General features: G+C 40.8%; 2 protein-coding genes across 2 annotated transcripts; one reads left to right on the top strand and one right to left on the bottom strand.

Moving 5' to 3' along the window:
- Positions 1 to 358: 358 nt before the first annotated feature.
- Positions 359 to 5,554, bottom strand: ginm1 (glycoprotein integral membrane 1). Its single transcript, XM_041063734.1, has 8 exons — positions 5,397 to 5,554; positions 5,158 to 5,229; positions 4,942 to 5,041; positions 4,432 to 4,586; positions 4,180 to 4,339; positions 3,848 to 4,077; positions 3,383 to 3,546; positions 359 to 3,273 (listed from the first exon to the last, which is right to left on the bottom strand). Exons 1-8 carry the CDS (start codon positions 5,484 to 5,486, stop codon positions 3,162 to 3,164), a joined length of 1,083 nt encoding a protein of 360 aa, XP_040919668.1. The 5' UTR covers positions 5,487 to 5,554; the 3' UTR covers positions 359 to 3,161.
- Positions 5,555 to 5,584: 30 nt separating this feature from the next.
- Positions 5,585 to 17,205, top strand: ppil4 (peptidylprolyl isomerase (cyclophilin)-like 4). The gene is made up of 13 exons (XM_041063733.1): positions 5,585 to 5,676; positions 5,994 to 6,061; positions 6,815 to 6,879; positions 6,973 to 7,090; positions 7,487 to 7,629; positions 7,710 to 7,806; positions 8,122 to 8,238; positions 8,333 to 8,457; positions 8,599 to 8,665; positions 10,910 to 11,021; positions 11,180 to 11,276; positions 11,469 to 11,601; positions 16,592 to 17,205. The coding sequence occupies exons 1-13, from the start codon at positions 5,607 to 5,609 to the stop codon at positions 16,802 to 16,804; spliced, it is 1,425 nt and encodes a 474-aa protein (XP_040919667.1). The 5' UTR covers positions 5,585 to 5,606; the 3' UTR covers positions 16,805 to 17,205.
- Positions 17,206 to 22,168: the final 4,963 nt, after the last annotated feature.

Below are 22,168 nucleotides of genomic sequence, written 5' to 3'. Positions count from 1 at the left end.
CGTACAGCGTGACAGTAGTGTGGGCTTTCGTTCCATCGGTTTTCAAATGTTGCTGCTGTGAAATTGTAATTGCAATTTTTTTTTTTGCCTTGACTTAAAATCACTGTTCAGCTTTCCACTGAACTTGTCTGGCCTGTGGGTTTAAGATACTGACCATTTGACATTCCCGTACTCTGATACTGATTTATGAGTGGTAAGCTAATACTGGCCAATTTATATTCAATGGTCAAGCTTTAATAACAACATCTATGTTCATCAGTATTTCTTGTTTTACAGTTCCAACAAGACCCTGTTAAATAGTCCTGGACCCAAACACATAACCCAGCTGTAATTCACACAATTTATGCATACGAATGTCTCAAATTCAAACATATTTGTTTTATTCTTCAGCAACACATCAGAATTCATGCCTGGCACATATGTTCACCTTACAGGCTAATTTAGTGTCATCTACAGGACTTTGTTGTATTGAGTGTGTATCAGTTTGGAGCTTGAGGCGTACATGTAAAACAGGCTGAGGTGTCTTTGAGTCATCATGCAGTTTCCTAGATTTCATGTATAACCTGCTGATAGAACAGCAAACTGCATTCACTAGGTACTAGACTACACATGCACCTTTTGCTAACGCAGCACATCATGCATCCTGCAGCTTGACAGAACCCTGTGGGGGAGGGGGGGGGGGGTTAAAGCGAGACAAGTGAGTTCTGAAATAACACGTAGACACTTGCTGAGTTATGGATGAATACAACCCACAATATACCTGCATCATTCCCCAGTGAGGCTGCCCTCACACACAGCCTCACTGGGGAATGATGCTCAGGAGGTTTATCATCCTCAGTCGTTCTGGTCTATGAATCATGATGAGACTTTTCACACATACACACACACACAAAAAGAAACAGAAAAAAGGAATCTCCATGCATTTCCACCCCCCAAATCCAAAACAAAGTCCAGGTTCCTTCCTTACAATACTTTACACTTTGAATTTGCGGCCGTGTCTTGTGCAGACACTGCATGTTACATTGGTTCAGTCATATGTTTAGAGTGCATAGACAATCTGAACAGCCTCATTTACATCCTCCATCATGAGTAAAAGGAAGCCACACACAAAGGAAGGAAAAGAACCTAAAAATCCCTCACTTCCCCAAAAAACAGTCACTTGAGGCACTGTGAAGAATGACAATCAACATATGAACCTCTGTAGTGAGCAATGTTCTTTTCAACAGTGACATTGAGATCCTCAGTTAAAAGTTTAAAGTGGCGTGGGACACGACCACTGAATGTGCAGACATGAGATTTATAATGATGTTTTACAGACAAAATGATCCACATCCTTTTTTTTTTTGAGATGGAATATTATCTCATGTGTCTACAGTTTCAAATATGACTGACAGATAAGCAGACACCACCTGCCCCGTATTAAATATATTTGGAAGAAAGTGTGTTTGCTGCTTTTGGGGTTTCTTCACTATTTTTTCTTTTTTTTTTTTTTTTTTTAGCAGTGGCGTACAGTTTTGGAGAAATTAATATAATGTGGGGGGGAAAAAAAAACGTGACCTAAACACAACTGCTACATGTAGAAAGTCTTTTCAGAAAACCCGGTCAGATCACTGGGTGCAGCCCCTAAAAAATGTTCTGTTTGTTAATATTCATTTGTTAAACTTATATCTGCTTTCCTAAGCCAGTGTCAGTTGTGACTTGTGTTGCTAAGTTTTGGTTACAAGATACGGCCAAAAAAGAATTAAGAACAAGGGAAAACCTTGACGAAACTGTGCCACTGTGAAGGCTTTTTGATTTTCATCAGTAAATCAACACTTCTGAACTGCAGATGGTCAAACGTCCATTTCTTTCGGAGCATTTAGAGATTGTCGTGTCCATCCTGACTTAAAGGAACAGTTCCACATTTTAGGTAATGCACCTATTTCCTTTTTTGCTACGCACTGGATGAAAGCACTGACTTCCTGGAGGCCTCCTGTGGGTTAAGGCTGTCACTTTTAATCCGAAATGCAAAAAAAAACAAAAAAAAAAAACTGTACTGAACGTTTTGAATTCAAAATTTACAGTATTACAAACACAACAGAAAAACTGAAATAGTTTGCCCTGTGGTCCAGCAGAGGGCGCTCTTAAAATTCACTACTAGCTTGACTTAATCATTAAGTCTTAATGTATGTTCCACTGACCTATCAGTAAACTATGCTAATAAATAAAAATGGAAAAGGACACTAGAGAGAAAAGTCGTGCTGGATAATCACAACACAGAAGTGTTTGTGTGAAGGATTGCGTGGAATCATTTTGGGTTCTGCACTACAGACTACCAACAAAGACAAAGTGTGTTTTCCAGCTTTACAGCCATGTCAGCATGACTGTATCACAGACTCAAGCATTTGCTAGAGGAGTTGCGCCCACAGTAATTCAAACAAATGAATCTGAACATTAATTCAAACTTTTTTTGGTAAAAAAAACTTTTGGTAAAAGTGACAGCCTGGCTTGGCAGCCTCATGGTAAGATGATCCTCCAGGAAGTCATTGTGCCTGGCGAAGAGATCTGGTCGCATAAAGACTCATAAAAGTTCCATTTTTGTACAGACTCAAAATGTCTAACTATTCCTTTAAAAGCTGAGTCTCAAAGCTCAACGCTCGAAAAAAAAAAAAGCTGTTGTGGCATGTTTTGGAAGTCGAAAAAACGTAGTATTTTAGGTCATTGCTAGTAAAAAGTAACTTTTTACTGGCTAACTACTTTTAAAGGCGAGTAAAGTGCAGTCATTTATGACTTAATAAAAGTGGCTTTTCACAAACTCTGTCCGACCAATCAGAGGAGCGAAGAGTTTGGTTTTCTGTGCAAAGGATGAGCTGAACGCACAGATGCTAATAAACTTGAGATTCAGCTCTATAAACCACTCATTTTCTTTCCCACTTTTGACCATGTGACTAAATCTGAGGGACTCCAGAGAACAAGCATCAACCTGATGGCTTTAAACCACTCTCTGTTCACTGACTGATGTGCTTAGTGGGTAAACTGCAGTGAAAAGCTAGTGGTTCATAAGTCCGAATGTAAGCTAGGAACAAAACCAGGCCATGCCGAAAATGTAATATAGTAGCCAACGTTAAAGAATATAGGAGTACAAACTGAAAATAAAAGGAACTGGCCGAGTCTGTGCTCATTCAAGGCTTCTTCTCTTCTTCTTCTTCCTCTGCTTCTACTTCAATGTTCTCCAACAGAGTGTGCTTCTCATCCTCGGGCATTAGGGTGACGGGGTTTAGGTGAAAAATGTGCCTTGAAAAAAAAAAGAAAAGAGGGAAAAAATAGTTAGGTACTTTGAAGACAATCAGGGATGTTCCAGCACATTATTGGTTCACTCGTAAACCCGGTTAAACAAACTCACTTGTGTTCACAAGTTGGGAAGAACAAATCCAGGATCTTGACTATGACCGCTGATCCCACGACGCCGATCACCACCACCCACATCACCAGGAAGAATAGTGGCAGGGATTCGGAGCAAAAGCGCTTCAGACGCTCCCTCACTTGCTCCACCCACTGACACATGGCCTGAGGACAGGATCGGCACAAAGACATGAGCATTTACTGCTGCCGCAAAACTCCAACAACACTACATATTACAAAACATGGTGTTTCCAAGCGATATCAGAAGATATCGGGGAGATCACAGGTCATAAGCTGCATGAATCACAAAGGTCATGGGCGGGAAATGTTCAAAACCCCAGTACCTTTCAGCTTAAGTGTGTAGAATTAGCTATTAACATGTACTGATCTGGTTTACGAGCAATTCTTTGCAGAATGCTTGTCATGAATGAGATTAGAATCTAGACTAGAATCAGACTTTGCTCACAGAGTAAGATGACATTAGTTCCTTGGGTGGAGTTTCCATCTGGATCTGATCTGTCTGACTGGCATCTCGGTCATCGAAGTCATCGTCATATCTGACATCATACATCAGATCGGGGTCCATACGCAGAGGAGTCTCCGGGAGCTTTCCAGGAGCAGCAGTCTCTTCCTGGGTGGTCTCTGTGTGCTTTAGGGGGTACTGGCTAGTGGTCTGAGAGATCAGCTGATCTTCATCTGATTTAAAAAAAAAAACATAAAAGAAATAAGAAAATATATATGCCCAAGTGTATCTGCATAGTATGATCTGATATCAGAAAAAGCACCATGTTTTCATACTTCTTCTTGGACTTGGTGGATCTGTGACGACCACATCATTCTCCCTGGGAACCCTGAAGATTTCACTGTGTCCGATGGGGTAGATGTTGGTAAACTGAGCCAGCTTCTGGAAATCTGGGCTCATCAGTATCTTCACCTCACACATGTCAGGTTGCTGGACCTAAATGATCAGTTGTGTAGTAAGAAGGCAAAATAAAAACAAAGCAGCGTGCTGTAAAATGAAGGATGATGTGAAAAAAAAAAGGTGTTTACCTCTTTGCCCTCCATCTCTATTACTTCACTGAACACCTGCAGAGCCACCACCTCCTCTGAGTCACTGTATAGCCGGTTCTGGCTCACCATCACTCGCGTGATGGTAGACACCATGTCCCCAGATTCAAACTCGCTGCTTCCATTTGTGCTGTCCACTGGAAAGACAAATTAGTGTATTTATAAGCTTGTGACATTTCTAAAACAATTTAAAAGTTAAATTATGTAGATATAGTTCCTGAACTAAATTGATACAATTGACAGTTAAGGAAGCAGTCAATTAAACAACAGTACCATATCAATATACAAATTGTATTATGAATTATTATGATAATCAATATAATAACATGATATGGAGAAAAAGGCATCATGGAATTTTTAAATATAGCAAGATGATTTGTATCAAGTGAACAACATATTTTTCTGAGGTTTAAATTCATGTTTTCTTCTTATGCTTTAATACTTAGATGAATCATAACCAGTGAACATCCTAGTGATGTGAGGGAAACTCACAGAGAAGTGCTTGGCAGCTGAACCTGGTGACCCCTGACAGTTCTACGGGGATGTCATTGACCAACACCTGCTCTTCACCCACCGATATGTTTAAATTTATCTGAAAGAAGAGATAAAAGCATTGAGTCTTGGTTGATTTGTCGGATTTCGTAATTCACAGAGAAGGGCACACCTTATTCTGGACCTTTGCTTAGTAAGTTGGCTTATATTGTACACCTGCAAATTGTTGGAATCCTGCAACTGTGCATCCGCCAGGGTCCCAGCTGTCACGTTAATCAGGATGTTTTCCTGTAGGCACCAACAATTACAAATCATAAAAAAAGAAAACACAAAGAGACGTTAGGGTTAACACCACAATGCCTGCCAGTCAGGATATTAGTAAGCTAACGTTATGCTAACAATTAACGTCGTCAACATTATATTAGCTCAATATTTGCTGCCGCTTTCGGTCTTACCGTATTCACCTGCCTAGGCACTGACTCTGTAGATGTTACTGAGGCAAAAAGAAGAAATGTAAAACAAACCGCTGGTCCTGTAATTTCCATTTTGTGTTGACTTAACTCACCACCAGCAAGCTAGCTAACAAAAACACTGAGCGAAACACATCAATTGCGCAAGCGTGCGGAGTTTCCAATCACTCTTCTCGCGAGATCAGGAACGTCAGCATGGCGGTGCTCCTTGAAACAACGATGGGAGATATTGTAATTGATTTGTTTACAGAAGAAAGGCCTAAAAGTAAGGGGGAATAGACGTTTATAGATAATGGCATTTAACTTAATCGACTAGTCGTTAGCTGAATAAGCTACCAAGCTGAATTGCTGAATAGTGGGGTGCTAGCTAAGGTTGTTAGCTTGTTTGCTTCTTTTCTTTTGCTCATTTAACATTAGCTAACAGTTAACTCACCAACAGCAATAAAACTGGAACAAACCAACACAAACCATGACTTAGCCTTAATTTCCGGACGCTAAATAGACGCGAAAAGTTATCGAAGATGTGGTCCGTTGTAATGACTGTCGGTTTAACTTCAAGCTCTGGGCTCTTGTCTTTTGCAGCTTGCTTAAACTTTCTGAAATTATGCAAGATAAAATACTACAACTACTGCCTCATCCACAGTGTTCAGGTAAGACTAAATGGTCCCTCGCAAAGTGATGTAACTATGCTATGAATCAATCGTGAGGTATTAGCAATTAAAGTATGGCACAAACACACATTGATTCGCCTGAGGGGGGCGATAGAGTCACAGAGGAGACTTGAAAATTTCAACTCTGAAGTAGATACACTTGCAGCACTTTAATTTCAGTATTGGTATATACAGGGTAAACAAAAAAAACAAAGTCGACTGGAGGACAAGATCCAGTCTTCACTCATATTTCAATCATCTAAAACACAGTTGCCACCAGTATTAGAATGGTAAAGGGACTTTTATGCACTCTACCATAAGTGCAAAACACAGTCAAACCGAGATCCATGTGTGCAGTAACAATTACACTTGGCCTGTGTGAGTAAATTTTTTTAATTGAATTTTATTTATAGACATGGTGTTTTGTGGTTGTTACTGCATTGCTTTTTCTCTCTCCATATGATTCTTCTGACTTTTGCTTTGACCTAGGAGTCAACTGGTGGATATTTCAATACTATTTATTGCTGTGTTCATCATCTCTCCATACAAACATATCTTTATAAAAACTAAATTAAATTATTGCTGTTCTTGATCCTTGTGACTAGATTTGAGTACAGCAGTTTGCAGTGATGCTGCAAACATTTATGTTAAGAGCTGAAACTAAAAATATTTGCTGTCCTTTTTCAGGCTCTGGTGAAAAGTGTATCTTTTTGTGTCAGGCATGTTATATTAATGTGTTTCTCTCCTCTTCAGAGAGACTTCATTGTGCAGACTGGAGATCCCACTGGTAGCGGCCGTGGTGGAGAATCCATCTATAGGTAAGTTATTGGCATCACCATTGCTGGCTTGCTTTATTTATTTACTTTTTGACACCACAGGTTGAACAGATGTTCTCTTCTGTTTGTTATTAGCAAACTCTATGGGGACCAGGCCAGATTTTTTGATGCAGAGAAAGCACCACGCATCAAACACAGAAAGAAGGGCACTGTATCCATGGTGAACAATGGAAACAATGAACATGGTTCTCAGGTGAATAGCGTGAACACTCACACCTGCTCCAGTTGCCAAAAGCATCCAAATCAAGCACAACAGAAAATCGTGCCTTATCCTTTTTTTAGTTATTTTAGTTGGATACACTAGTTAGTTGGATAGTGTCTTTTTATAAACCAAGGTTAAAATAACTTGTGGATCATGTGTAATATAAATATGCTGATCGGCCTCTGGCTATGTCCACTATAAAATGTCCTACTTTACATTTGATCATTTTTGTATATTGAACCACGGACTCCCCATCAGGTGCGATAGATGTTATGTCAAGTAAAATACAGTGTTTCTGCTTTTCTTATCATAAAAATGTACACGTCAAAATTTCCCTGCAAGATGTGTCACATGATGTACTTAATCTGTTTGTACTCTTGTCCTTAGTTCCTTATTACCACTGGTGAGAACCTGGACTACCTGGATGGAGTCCACACTGTGTTTGGGGAAGTTACAGAAGGCATGGATGTCTTGGCCAAAATCAACGAGACCTTTGTTGATAAGGACTTTGTCCCATTTCAGGATATCAGGTAAGGTGGATGAATAGTGTACGCAGAACATGGCACGCAAAAAAAAACTTAAAGCATTAAAAAATGCAATTGTTCCTCAGGATAAACCACACGGTGATCCTGGAAGACCCATTTGATGATCCCCCTGACCTGCCAGTCCCCGATCGATCGCCTGAGCCCACCAGAGAGCAGCTCGATGTGAGTACGCTGCCACCACTTGACACATTATAGGGGCACTCCACGGATTTCATACATCAAAGTGTGTATAGATCTGTGATTCTGCTGTTTTTGATTCATTCTTTTTTTCCTGATGTGTGATGTGATGTTAAATTGGTGGAGTACTTTTTTTATGAAAAGATATAAAGGTTCCTGCGTGTCAATAGAAAGCTACTAATCGGTTACCTCAGGTTACCCGAAGACAGACAGTGCAGAACCAAAATGTTATGTGCTCTGAAAACCTTAGATGGATGAGTAAGGATGAAAAAATGGAATTACAAAATCTCCTCTGTGCAGAGTGGCAGAATTGGAGCCGATGAGGTGATTGACGATACGGATGGAAAAGGGACAGAAGAGCTGGAGGAGAGGCTGAAGGAGAAAGAGGCCAAGACTCAGGCCATCCTCCTGGAGATGGTGAGAGGACAAAATCTGCTCACAGCTTTTTACTGAAGATGCCAAATATGCGGCATGAGACTTTTCTACACCGTTCTGTCCCGCATTCCCCCAGGTGGGTGACCTCCCCGACGCAGATGTGAAGCCTCCAGAGAACGTGCTTTTTGTGTGCAAGCTGAACCCTGTGACCACAGACGAGGACCTGGAAATCATCTTCTCCCGCTTTGGGTCCATAAAAAGGTGACGTTAACCTCCCAAGTCTTACACTATGCTAGTTGGTTTTCTTTATAAATAGTCTGTTTATGCGGGAATGTGTCAACGCTTGGCTTTAGCTGCACATTATATTTTAATAAACTTCTTCCGGTGCTCTCTTCTTTGTAGCTGTGAGATCATCAGAGACTGGAAAACTGGAGAGTCCCTCTGTTACGCTTTCATTGAGTTTGAAAGGGTGAGTATCCTATGTGACTAAATGATTTACGATGTCTAAGCGAACTGCGTGTGTGTACAAATGCTATACCTGTGAATTCAATGTGAGGATATGTTTACAGTTTAAAGGAATAGTTCTGCTTTTTGGGAAATATATACAATCTCGTGCCTCTGGTGAAGGTACAGAGCTGTAGTCAGGACATGGTTGGCCTAGCTTAGCATGAGGGTTGTTAGTGGGAGTTCAGACTGAAATCAGGCCTGTGTTAAAGCAATGCAAAAGGCTGCAATGGCAGTGGGCGTGTTGATTCAGGAACCAATAAGACATGTAATACAGTCCAGGAAGTCCAGTTTAATAACAGATCCATGAATTAGAAGGCACAGCAGTTTATATCACTACGGGAAAGGATTTTACAACTCTGGAAAGTCATCACAGTTGGCAGTTATTTTTTATTTCATTATGTCAATCACAAGGTGAACAGTAGAAATACACCATCTGTTCATTTTACAAAGTAATCTATTAGGACTGTGTGCTTTCATGTATGTTTTTTTTATTTTTTTTTTTAGTCTTATAGTTAAAGCTAAACTATTCCAGAGTTTAGGGACAAAGACAGCAAATGCTTTGCCTGCCTTCATTTTAAATCAAGTTCTGGGAATATCCTGTAGATACTGGAACAAAATGGACACAACAGTTGAGAAATGTACCCAGGGGCTTCACCCTGTACAGATGAGCTGCAATTCCTCGATCAGAGAACAGTTTCATCCATTTACTTTTAAATCCACAACACAAAGTGTGCAAAAAGTGAAGTGGTCTGGATATTTCCTGAAGCCACTGCATGTGATGGGTCAGCAAGTCTGTTTAATTGGAAAGATTCCTCCTCTAATTGCAGTTCTTCAGTTTAACCTTAGCAGCCATCAGTATCCCACAATCCATTGTGCACAGTCAGTCAGTGGTGCATTCAGGTGATCAGCAGTCGTTAGTAAATGCATCAAATCTAGTGAAAGTGACAAATGGAAAACCCCTTGCAGGAAGTCAATAATGGAGATCAGTCATTTATAAATTCCATAGTTCTTGTTGTGACATACTGATAATCATCACATGGGTTGTTATCACGTGGAGCCCCATGATAGAGAAGTACAAGTTACATAAATATATTGTGTTTATAGTGACCTGGCACACAATAAGTTGTCCATCATGGAAGTAATACATTAGAAGTTGTAACCTTGGGTGTTTTGGAATTTGACCCCAGTTTATGACAAGTATTAACCATGGCTGCACATGAGCAGCTTCCCTGTGGTAAACATATGAATTTACACCTTTACAAGTTAATGAGGAGGCTCTGTATGTGGTCTGTGGTCTTTGGATGCAGATTTTGCCCTCTGGCCTTTAGTCCAGACCTTCATGAACTGCATTCAAAATTGAGAGTGTTGGACAGTTTGAAGGGCAGAGAATAATGAAGCCATTAGGGGGCGCCGGGCCTATTGTTATAGATAAAATGTCACTTCTAGCGGTGGCATCTGAAATATAATAACATAAATCAATGAAATGTAATGTATTCTCTTAGCATATGAGCCAAAAATAAAGGTTCCATCATGAATGTGAAAGATAAATGGCAGCTGTGGGTTTTTCCATGAGGAAGTGAACGTCCGGTAAGGAGCATATTTCATTCAAATACAGGGGGTCTGCTGCAGCAGGCGGTTGCCTTTTTACATATATTAATTAAATAATATGTGTTCTTAATATGTACGTTTTGAATCCTGGGTTTTGCATACCAAACCGAACACGTCAGGCTGGAAGAAGAGGCTGCCCCTGATGAAATTCTGAGCATCTGGTTGAAGCAGGGGTTTGGCACTTGACAAACATCTCCTCTCTAGAAACAGTCGAGAAGGGCCTTCCTTGTTTTCAGATAAAGTGAAGGACGTTCTTGGAAATGGTTCCTTCTGTTGTTCAGCGTCCACCAATCAATGTGTTGCAGAAAACCTTTGGAAGGAGGAGCTTTCATTTACAGTTTTTCAGATTTGCCAGGTTGTGAACGTCGAGTGTAGGGAGTAGATAACAAGATAACAAAGGTGGTTTTTTTATTTTTATTTTTTGACATTTTGTTAATTAATTGAGACAATAATCTGTGGATTAGTCGAGAATGAAAATAATAATAGGTGTAGCTCTCACGAAAATATCTTCCAGTGGGAAGATCCCACTTTGAATCAGTTTATCACCAGCCATTTACCTCTGGTTTCTTACCACTTTTTATGCTTTCTGTCTCCACAGCAAGAGGATTGTGAAAAGGCCTATTTCAAAATGGACAATGTGCTCATTGACGATCGACGCATCCATGTGGACTTCAGCCAGTCAGTCGCAAAGATCAAATGGAAAGGGAAAGGTATCGAAGCCTTGTTTTTACATGTTTTGAATATTTCTCTGTTTTCTCCGAAGGTCGACCATGCTGTGCCACTGTAAACCTAGTTTTTGTATTCACTGTTATTCTCCTCCTCACTGTGAGTTAGAGGCCTTAGAGTCAGGATCCTCTCTGTTTCCTAGGTGGGAAGTATACGAAAGATGACTTCAAAGCCTACGAGAAGGACGTGGAGAGCCGATCCAAGCTGGCTCTAAAGGATCAAGTGAAACCCAAACAAGAGTATCCTTCTGTGGTAACAGTCTGTGATTTCATTTTCCAGTTTTCCCCCCTAACACATCACTGTGAAATATGTAACTGGGCAGCCTCTGTTGTGGCGGCCATGTACCTTTTTGTCCCGTTTGATTTGGCAAAAGTGCCGCCACCGTCTTTCTCAACTTCCCGGAGAGATTTCCATAATTTTCCCCCAAAAAGCTCCAAGTACGACCTGCTGATGGAGGAGGACCAGGAGGCGGCGAGCTGCTGGCACTCGGAGAAGAAGCACAAGGAAAAGAGGCACCACCATCATTCAGATGATGAGGATAGCAGGAAGTCCAAAAAGCACAAGGTATCTTCACTGTACAGCCCCTGTCACACATGGCCTTTTACGCTCTAAACACCCTCAGCCCGACACAGCAAAATTATAATATTGTGTAATATTCAGACCATGGTAGTAACGCGAGAGTAAACAGCTGTGCTTTTTATTTCTCTTTTTACATTTGTGATTTATACAAAGTTGACGGGGTGGCGGTGGTGGGAGGTTTTTGGTCAGTTCAGCTCACACACGGCCACACTAAGCTGTGTCAGCCTGTCTTTGTCCCATTTCCACACAGACACTCACACACTCCTCCACACCGGGGAAAGGCAGTACAGGAGGCGTGTGTGGTACAGAAGTGGTTTAGCGAATCCACTGACAGCCATCCGTGCCTCTGGATGATTCACAAGTTCTCCGAGTTTTTAAAGTGAAAATATTACACGGAGGTCCTGTCTCTTCATTCTAGCTAGCTGAATAATAAACCTGTTACTCACACGTCAAAGGCAACGCCTAGGGAGGAGCCGTATTCCATATTAAGGGTTTGTACCTGTCTGTGATGTGTCTACTCAACAACGGAGCACCTGAATCAGGAAATAAAGATGACAAAAATAAAATAAAGAAAAAACTACAACAGGGAAGCAGTGAACATGAGTCACCAACATCTTTTTATAAATATTTGGTCATGAATTCATGGTTTAGGGTTTTCCTTAGGTTTAGAATGACGTATCCATCACTAGTTTAAACTCATTAAGTAAATTGTTAGTTGTTATTGAGACAGAAATCCAAGTTACTCACACAAACAGACACCGAAGCCTTCTACCAAGAAGCAGGTTTACTGATTTAACTGGATTATTGTTGAGTAACTCCCTCAGACATAGAACAATGACTGGTGTAGGAAGAGTTGTTCCAGGTAACTCAGTAAACCGGATTCTTTGAACAGGTCCCTGCATGCACTGATGAGCACACCAAACAGTCCCACGTTCAGCCAGAGAAGCAGAGAGGAGAAAACCAGGTGAAGTCGTAAAAGTCTGCACCACAGGCTCTGCCCCTTGATGATACAAGGGCCATTGAAAAGAGCCATTTAATGCCAGGAGGAGATAACTCCTTCCAGGTGATGCAGCTGCGACAAGACACTGTGAAAAGCTTTCAACTAAGTATTTAAAAACCTAAAAATGTATTTATTTGTTTTTGTTTTGTACTTTTGTATTTCATAAGTTAGATCACAGTAGAGATGAAGGCCAGTTGTGCCAGTACCCCCCCCCCCCCCCCCCTTGTGTACCATGAAACTTGAATTTTTGCAACACCTCCCTGAAGAGTGCCAAAATTTAGGTTCATGAACTCGCCACCCCCAAAAACAGATGGAGAGAAGTAGAACCAAAAGCAGAACCTGCAACAGTGGCTACGCCTTAAGTTATGGGTTGTGAAGTTCCTGTATTGGAACAGGCCTGTATGTTAATTTCCCACGAAGTACTTGGACAGCTGGGACAACAACATAGCAACAGCATCAGTCAGCAGCAGCAGCACGGTGTTGAGCAGGATCACAGATCCAGGGTCTTCAGCTTGTGAGGCAGAACTACAGGAGAGCTAAGACTCCCTGTTAATAACATGCATCAATTGAATATGAAGTGTAGGTGGGTGTAGGAGTAGGATTTTAAATTCTCTTTTGGATTTTACTGGGAGCCAATGCAGTGCTGCTGACACAGGAGAAATGTGATCTCTTTTCCTAGTTCCTGTTGGGGGCTCACACTGCAACGTTTCGGATCAACTGGAGAGACTAGTCGGGGGCGGCCCGACAACAAGGAATTGCCCTAATCCAGCCTAGAAGTAACAAATGCATGGACTGGTTTTCCGGCATCATTTTGAGAGAGGATGTGTCTGATTTCTGAAAAGTTACATAGCTGAAAAAGGCAGACCTGGAAGGAAGCAAGAGTTAAAGGACATATCCTGATTACTCAGAGGTTCTTTACAGTGGTGCACTGGAGGCCAGGGCACTCCCATCTAAAGTAACAACATCATTAGATGATGTGTTTCTGAGGTGCTTGGGGCCAAGTACAGTGACTTCAGTTTTGAGTTTCAGTTGCAGAAAATTGCAGGTCATCCTGATCTTTGGTGTTCTTAGAGAGGAACTTCCCTTCCTCTCTAAAGAACATAGAGAGTTGGAGAGTTGGGTTAATTACAGCTATTTAAAAGCACATATCTAGTAAAGAAGTCATAGCTACGGGTAAAATGTCCCTAAGCAGCCTTGTTGGGATGGGGTCCAGGAGACAGGTTGATCGTTTAGATGAAGAAATCGTTCAAGTTAGTTGTTAGAAGGTGGATGGGAGGAAAACAGTCTAAATATATATCAGGTTTTATAGCTGTTCCTGTGTGTGAGGATACATCGGTGCCGGTTGAGGGCAGGAGGTGATGAATTTTGTCTCTAGTAGTTAGAATTTTATCATTAAAGAAGCTCATGAAGTCATTATTACTGGAAGCTATAGGCATACATGGATCAACAGAGCTATGTGGGATTGTTCCAGTTTGGTAGAACGTCATATCCTTTCAGGTTTTTGCTTTAAATTGCAGCTTTGGGAGTTTTATGCCATGGTGCTAACCTTCTTTGATTTATTATCTTTTTTTTTATTAGAGGGGCAGAAGAGTTGTTTGATACCAGGAGTCTTAGTTAGCACCAAGCTTGTTCCAGCTATTTATGCTTTTCCTTGTTCCTCTTGTGTATGTGTTAGTTGCCCCGCTCTTGATTTCATTCTAAAGTAGAGCCCTTTATCCCTGCTGCCTCTTGTTGTTTGAAACACTTGTGCAGCCCCAGTTTTGAAAGATGATGAAGTTTTTAAACTCCAGTATGTTTTCTGATACGATCCAAGTTTAAAGTCAGAACTCGTGATTTCCTTTTTCTGACCAGGACTCTGACCTATTCTTTACCATTCTTTAGATACTTTCTCATCAGATGTAGATGTCATATCTTTATTTGAATCTCCCCTATATGCTCAGTAAGCAGGAAAAAAAGTCCCATCACAGAGCATACAAATCAGTGGGTTAATAAATAATAGCCAGTGAATACAGAATAACCCATATAGTGAACAGTGGGTATCACTGTACCGTGAAATGGTTATCATTACTTCCTATGTGATGTAGTTCCTGTTCAGTCAGGATGTTGGGACAGGCATTTTGAGTTGCCGTTGTAGGAAAAGCACAAGTGTTACTGATGTTATGACATAGGCAGCACTGGTGAAGTAGTTTCATTACCACTAAGTGTTTTCGACCACAGAAATACTGAATGTCATGGTGGCCAAGAACGAGAAAGGATGCAGGACTTACCTGAACCTCTGTGAGGACCTGCCAACCGTCACTCAGGCTCTGTTCAGACCTGGCATTAACATGCATCTCAGGAGATCCGATCACTGAGACCACATTCAGAGGTGGTCTGGGCCGCATACGGTCACATTCTCTTAGGAGTGTGAAGACAAATGTGTCCGGGGCCACACTGAAGGACCCATCATAAGTTGTCCCCCGAGATGCATGTGGAGACGTGTTCTAATACCAGGTGTGAACTGGCGTATTTAGAGCTGCCCACTTGTGAACAGATCACCTGAGACACATGTTAAATCCAGGTCTAAACAGGGCATCAGTCAACCAGGGCAGGGTGGACCAGCTTGCTCAGGCCTGCATGAAAACCCAGAGAAATTCAAAACTAGGTTAAAATATTGCAAAAAAAAAAAAAAAAGTTTTCACATTTAGCAGAAGTGGAAAAGTTGGTGCATTTTATTAAAATTAAAATGTGACAAAGTGCAATGGAAACAGGCTTTGTGAATAAATCATGACAAACAGGAAGCATGTGACCGAAAAGTTCCCTTAAGTTTCCACTCCCCAGAGTGAAAAGAGCAGAAGACCCAAACATCAGATCTGTGTGGAGACTAAATTTTCTCACATATCAACAAACAAATATGCCGCATTTCCTCGTTTTCTGCGTGGTTTTCACCTTTTGTTTGGTCTCATATCCTCTTCTTCTTCTGCTATAGTTTAATGGCACAGGGCAGGAGCATCAGCAGTTTATCTCCATTATCTCCTCCTGCTGCTATTCATGTAAGAGTAGTGAATAGAAATGCACATGAATTCATTCATTCTCTTTTGCTAATTTTTCCGCAAATTTCTTTTCTAATTTGCCCTGAACTTCGGAGGGACCGGCAACTACTGCTGCGACACGAAAAATGTTTTTTCCACAAAAAATGTCCTGCTTGATATCAGTTATATAGACAGAAGCAGACGAGGGGGTCTGATCAAAAATGAATGATGGTGTTTAGTTTACTCTTTTTTAGCTAAAGCTAATAGTGTACTTGTACGAGGAAGTCAGCCCTGATGATGCACCGTTTCCAGGAAGTAACAGATCTTCCAGGAAGTCGAGATCCCCGTTTCATGGACGCACACGCACACAGCAGGTGCTGTTGCTCGTGTGGGCACCCACAAGTGAAAGCAGAGGCGTGCCACCACTGAAAGTTAGCACTTGCTCTATCTTACTATCATATCAACTAAAGGTCCTCATCATGGGATAACATGTTTTCTAATAAATCTGACCTATTAAGCCATAATTCGGAGAAACTGTAAAACAAAGTAGATTTTAAAAATCGTGCAATGCATGTAGTGACCAGAGCTGTCCTATGGATTGGTTCCCTGTCAGTCCATGCGGATTACATCTACAGTGCTTGACCTACCAGTGTCTGCCAAGATTCTCAGCCATGCTATATCGAAGGCAACTGGCCCTGCTTGAGCTTCTAGAAGACATTTGCCTCTCATCTAAAAGGACAAGAGCTGAAGAAGCTTTTCACACGAGAGTTGGAACATCTTCTAGAAGGTCAAGAAAGTCTTCAACATAGCATTTAGAAATGTTAAACTACCCTAAACAGATGAGGAGTAAAGTTTGTATTTTCTGCCTTGGTCATATATTCTTGAATGCATCCTTACTTTCTAGTCTTTACAGACTTCGTATTTTCTCTGTGTCACACTGTCACTACTTCTCTCACATCTCTAGGACAGTGAGGAGAGCCGGCGAGATAGGAAAATGGGTAGCCAGCGCTCTCGCTCACGGTCCCGCTCCCGCTCCCGAGACAGGAACCACAAACACAGCAAGTCCCGGTCCAAACATGGGAAAGAGGGACGTAGCAAAGGCCACGGCTACAAGGACAGGAGCCGCAGCCGCTCCCCGAAGAAGTCCAAGGATAAAGAGAGGAGTAGGTACAGATGAGGGAGGGTAGGGAAGAAAGGAGGTTCAGCTTAATCTTACTGTATATCTTTGTGACAGAGGAGAGTGGAGCCATAGTTCTTAATCTGCATTCAGTGTGAATGCCATGGCATGTAAATGTCCCCAAGCCTACACAGCTGGGTTAAAAATCACTTGACCTTTTACTTTTAGAAGAAAATCAGATGATTCTCACCTGCTTGTCACACTGTTCTCAAAGACCTTTGAGAACAGTTTTTTAATGTGTATATTAAAAATGTTCCATCTAATGTGACAGTTGCCTTATCGTTTAAATCAATTCTTTATTTTACTTGAATACCACAGCAGACTTCCCCATGTAAACTTACTTCCTCTGCACCTTTCTCTTTCTCTTCTAATGCCCAATTTAGAATAAATGTAGTAGATGACTAATGCCTCACCTTTGACTTTAGTTTCTAACAGATGTTTTTCTTCTTTTTTTTCTTTTCTTTTTTTTTTTTTACTTTCATAAAGTGTGGGTATGGAAAATTGCTGGGTGGAGTGTCTCCCCACGGTGCTGAGGGAATTCACTGGTGTCTCCCTCCACCCACCTGATAGAGCTAGGGTGAGCAGTATCTCAACATCTCATCACTCACACACTCATAGCTAAATGGTGTCTTGCTCTAAGTTCAAGGCAAACAGGGGAATGTGTGAGATGAGAAGATAAAGTGCAACACAAGGTAATCAAGTTCTGATCTGAACTGTCTGGCAGAATACTGTCAAAATTTAAAAAATGGTCTTTGTCTATGTCACACACACAGCCACGAGGAAATGTGTACAACACAAAGAAACATGAACTTATTTGTCAGAATTTCTGTGGCACAAGCAGAAACAACTAGATTTTTTTTTTTTTTTCGAAAAATATAAAAATCACAGGTGAAAGCAGTCGAAGTGTCAGTAAAAGTGACGGCATTTAAAGCCAAATTAAAAGAAATTTCAGGTGTAAGCTGATAAGACCGAGGCTCACAGGGCGTGATGTCCACTAAAAGTAGGAACTAGGTTATGAAAAAAAGTGAACTGATATGAAATTCTTTCTAGTTTAAATTATGTTTTCAGGTCAAACTGCAAAGTGCTGAGTAAGTTTAACGACAGGCGGACAGTGTGCCCTGAGAGCAGTGTAAAATACCAGTTAAAGGCTAAGATCTGGGAAAAAAACTGGCAAAAAAAATCACTCACACAACACAAAATATGAGAATAACATTTAAACTGTGGTGACAGAAGAATTATAAAAGCTCTATATAAACTCGGCTAATGTATGGGCTTATATGGTGACATTTTGATTGAATTAAAATGAACGAGAGAACAGAATTCATTTGTAAGGGGCAAAAAAAACAGTATGAGGTCTGAATTAGAAGAAAATACATGAAGAAGAAAGATGTGTATTGCTGAAGGTGAGCATATGTGATGTCAGACTGGAAGAAAAAGTCTTACATCACAGTTACTTTATGGTCGTAACAGTAAAATAGTACTAATTACTAGCTAAGTGATTTGTACCAGAGGTGACTCAAACGTTTGGCCAGTAGGTTTTGTAGGACTGTAGATAACAAGAATCAACTTGAACTCTCTTGCAGTATCAGCAAGTTTAACCCGCAAGCGCAAACACATCCATATCGCCCTCGACTAAGTCATGTCATTCTTCAAAAAGAGAAATGTTTTGAATTTCCCGAAAATACATGGTTGTGCTGTGGGTGGAGGGGAGCTGAGATGAGAATGTGTGGTGAGCACAGATGGAAAAACAAAAAAAAAAAAAAGCAAGCTTCCGGAGGTGAAGCCGAGTCAACTCTCAGAGGGGTGAGCCTCTAAGAATTGAAAGGTGACAACAACGAGAAGAGTGGAAAAAAAGGGTTGCACGGCTTCCCTCCCACGGGTGGAATCACTGGTAGAGACTCCCCTCCACCCCACCCCAACCCAAGCGCCTACAATGTGTGCACATCTCTTTATCTTTAACCTTAACCTATAAAGTTATAGAGCATTAAAGGAACACACCAAGACCAGGGCTGGTTTCTAAATTAAACACTGTTGTACTAAGAAAGGTATCGTGCCACGTCATTTTCTGTGACATTAGTCAACAAACACAGAAGATCTGAGAGTGGAGCAGCAGAATTCATCTCTTCATCTTACAGTTACATACTGAACCCAGCCTGAAGCTGGTTCACAAACATGCCTCTCTTCATCATTGCATTACTTGTGTCTGTGTTAGCATTGTTCTCTGGGGTTGTGCTCTCTTTCACCCGGTTCGTCTGTGTGTTGATGTAAGGAAAGCAAGAATGTTTGATGAGCATTGTCAGTTCAGCTGAATGGCACACGGTTCTATGAAGGGTGTCACTCACTCCTGTTAGTCAGAATTCCTGACATAGATTAGGCTCACGCACACATACCTTAAGTTACACATTCACTGATGCCAACAGATGCTGGAGGTGCTCTGTACTGGAATTGTGAGACATTCAGGTTAGGTGAACTGGTGACCCTAAATTGTCCATAGGGGCGAATGTGAGTGTGAATGGTTGTTTGTATTTATATGTCATCACTGTGATGGATTGGAGACCATCTGGTGAAATCCAGATGTCAAAGAACCCAGTCTGTTTTGACAGCAAAGGAAGGAGCTACCCAGAATTGTGAATGTACATTACCTTCATTTATAAAGATTTAACATTATGTTGAAAAACTGGACGCAGTATTTTTGATTACTGCATGTATGAGGACAGTTACATGAAAAAAAGTACTTTATACAGTTATTATACATTAATAATCAGGCGGCACTGTGATGCAGTGGTTAGCACTGTTGCCTCCAGGTTCGAACCCCAGTCTGAGCTCTTCTGTTGCATGTTCTCCCTGTGCCTGCGTGGGTTTTCTCCGGGTACTCCGGCTTCCTTCCACACTCCCAAAAACATGCACGTTAGGTTAACTGGCTACTCTATATTGTCCCTAGATGTGAGTGTGTGCCTGTCTTTGTATGTCGACACACGGTGTACCCTGCCTCTAGCCCATAGTCAGCTGCAATAGGCTCCAGTTCCCCCATGACCCTGATGGATTAAGTGTTATAAAAAATGGATGGATGGATTTATTAATAATCAGTAATAAAGATCACATCCTTTTCAGCCCGCTAGTTGATCAAATGATATGAGCTTTGGTTGTTTGGTTAGAGAATTAAGTCATTCATCACTGTTACCTGCCGTACCTCTTCCTCATTTTTACACAGTGTGCAAATACAGGAAAACCAGATACAGTTTTAAGGAACCAAAAGCACCATGTGTCATCTCTGGGGAAAAAAAAACATTGTAATTCATGCTTCTCTTCACTGGTGTAAAATCACTGATTTACCTGGGGCAGGCAAAACACACTTCACTAATGTTCCAGTGTCACAGTGTCTTTTAACAGACATATAGTTTCAAATCACAAGGGTAAGAACAATGTATCATGAGTGCGACCTTTTGAACTCAACACTGCAGGATAGAAAACAATGATCAGTATTATAAGGAAAATTCATAGGCTTTACATTCAACACTATAAATGAGTAAAAGTGCCACACTCCAACTTTATCTCAGTAAAAGCACAGAAGTAATGTCTGGCTGAACTTCTGTTAATGGAATGTGTGTGCATGTGAAGTGATGACGATATCACCGAACGAGTGACACCTAAGACTGGGAGAGTGGAGCCGTGGGCTGAAAAATGTCGCAACTTATCTTTATAATGAGTCAGCTGTTCACTGGAAATGCAGTCCTGCCTAACACTGACTTCAAAGTTACTATGAATGTTAACATTTTCATTGTTAAAGCTGATATCTGCCGCAGTGTGTTACCGTTGCCGTGAGAAAACAAGACCAAGAGTCTAACAGCCACGTTAACGGCTCTTTGAGGCTGTACTTGAACACAGCTCTGCTATGAGCTAACAGCTAACGTTGTTATGCTAACAAGCTAACAGTGACAAAATGTTTTCACTATCTTAATAGCCTCTTGGTATGCTTTCGTTAGCAGCATTTTCTAATTAGCAGGGAACACAAAGTACAACAGAGGCTAATGATATTTTTGCTAATCCAACATGTAGATGTCAGTAGAATTGATCCTGTCAGCACCCTTAATGTCCGTACGAAATTTAATCCCAATCCCAACTGAAAATTTTGGTCTGGACAAAAATGGTGGACATAGCATTCTCATCTCCAGAGCCATGCTACTAGCTAAGCTTAAACTGCAACAAGAAATGTTTCTTATTACATCTGTATTTCCGTGTTATTTATGTATATTTCCCATTCACTACTCCCCAAGTGATTCCATTTTTATCACCCATATAAATGTCAATATTTCTAGCTTATACAGGCTACAATGTCCTCTTCGTCATTGACTTAATTTTTTACTTGTCACATCATGGAAGTAACTGCATGAGAGGTAATTGTTAAGTCAGTATACAATTTTAATAAGAAACATTTCTTAATTTTGTACCGTTCAGCAACCACAACATTTAATTTCTTCATAGCTTTTTGTGCTGACCCTCCTATCAAACTGCCCTCCCCCTCATCCTCTCTCTCTCTAACACACACACACACACACACACACACACACACTGATAGCCCATTGACTCATTTTTCACATGTCCAACATCCTGGTTAGATAAAGGACAAACATTTAAAAAAATGTCTTTTCATTATGAGTAAAGGTTAGTTTTCCGGTTCTTAGTATTATTCATATTCTTCCCAAAATTCCTTTTCCTTATTCTCATTTTCGTCATCATAAAGTCATCAAGCCGTCATTATCCTGTTTCTGTCTTTGTAAACATACGGACGTCAAGATATCAAAGAAAAACTGTTGGCTGGAATTACTAGTACATGGGTGTGTATGGAGATCTGTGTGTGTGTGTGTGTGTGTGTGCTTTGTGTGAGCGCACACATACACACAGAACACACTGCACTTTGATCAGAGCATTTCTCAGAATGAGAGGAAGTTCAGGTAAACTCTCATTATGTCAGGATGCGATGTTAAATTTCTTCTAATTACGACAATAACATGACAATAAACACAAAAACAACATCATTGTATGAGTATTTTTGTTTTAAATGTGTGATTTTAAATAGAATCTTGTGTACATTTCCAAGAGAATTGGAGGTTTTCTGAAAAACAAACACCCTGTTCAGCTATTTTTAGTCCCCTGTGTGACAGCCCGGAGCTCTGTTCAGTCAGCTGCATTTTTTTAGGTGGCGGAGTGAAAAAAGAGTGATTGACAGTTACTTCATTATTCATTTCAAGGACAGCTGACAGCGCCTAGTATTTTGATTTCTGTGTGAGAGTTTGCAGTTTGATGCTGTGTTTTTTTTTTTTTGTTTTTTTTTTTGGATTAATGTCAGTGGATATTTTATGTTAT

This window comes from Toxotes jaculatrix, chromosome 19, assembly GCF_017976425.1.
Source record: "Toxotes jaculatrix isolate fToxJac2 chromosome 19, fToxJac2.pri, whole genome shotgun sequence".
Lineage (NCBI taxonomy): Eukaryota > Metazoa > Chordata > Actinopteri > Toxotidae > Toxotes > Toxotes jaculatrix.
Note: the sequence above shows the minus strand (reverse complement) of the source record. Positions and strands in the feature narration are given on the sequence as shown.

Coding starts and splice junctions, on each gene's coding strand:
- ppil4 (XM_041063733.1), top strand. CDS start 5,607: ATGGCGGTGCTCCTTGAAACAACGATGGGAGATATTGTAATTGATTTG. Junction 6,062..6,814: donor GCCTCATCCACAGTGTTCAG/GTAAGACTAAAT, acceptor TCTCCTCTTCAG/AGAGACTTCATTGTGCAGAC. Junction 6,880..6,972: donor GGTGGAGAATCCATCTATAG/GTAAGTTATTGG, acceptor GTTTGTTATTAG/CAAACTCTATGGGGACCAGG.
- ginm1 (XM_041063734.1), bottom strand. CDS start 5,486: ATGGAAATTACAGGACCAGCGGTTTGTTTTACATTTCTTCTTTTTGCC. Junction 5,042..5,157: donor AGGATTCCAACAATTTGCAG/GTGTACAATATA, acceptor CTCTTCTTTCAG/ATAAATTTAAACATATCGGT. Junction 4,078..4,179: donor TCCACCAAGTCCAAGAAGAA/GTATGAAAACAT, acceptor TTTTTAAATCAG/ATGAAGATCAGCTGATCTCT.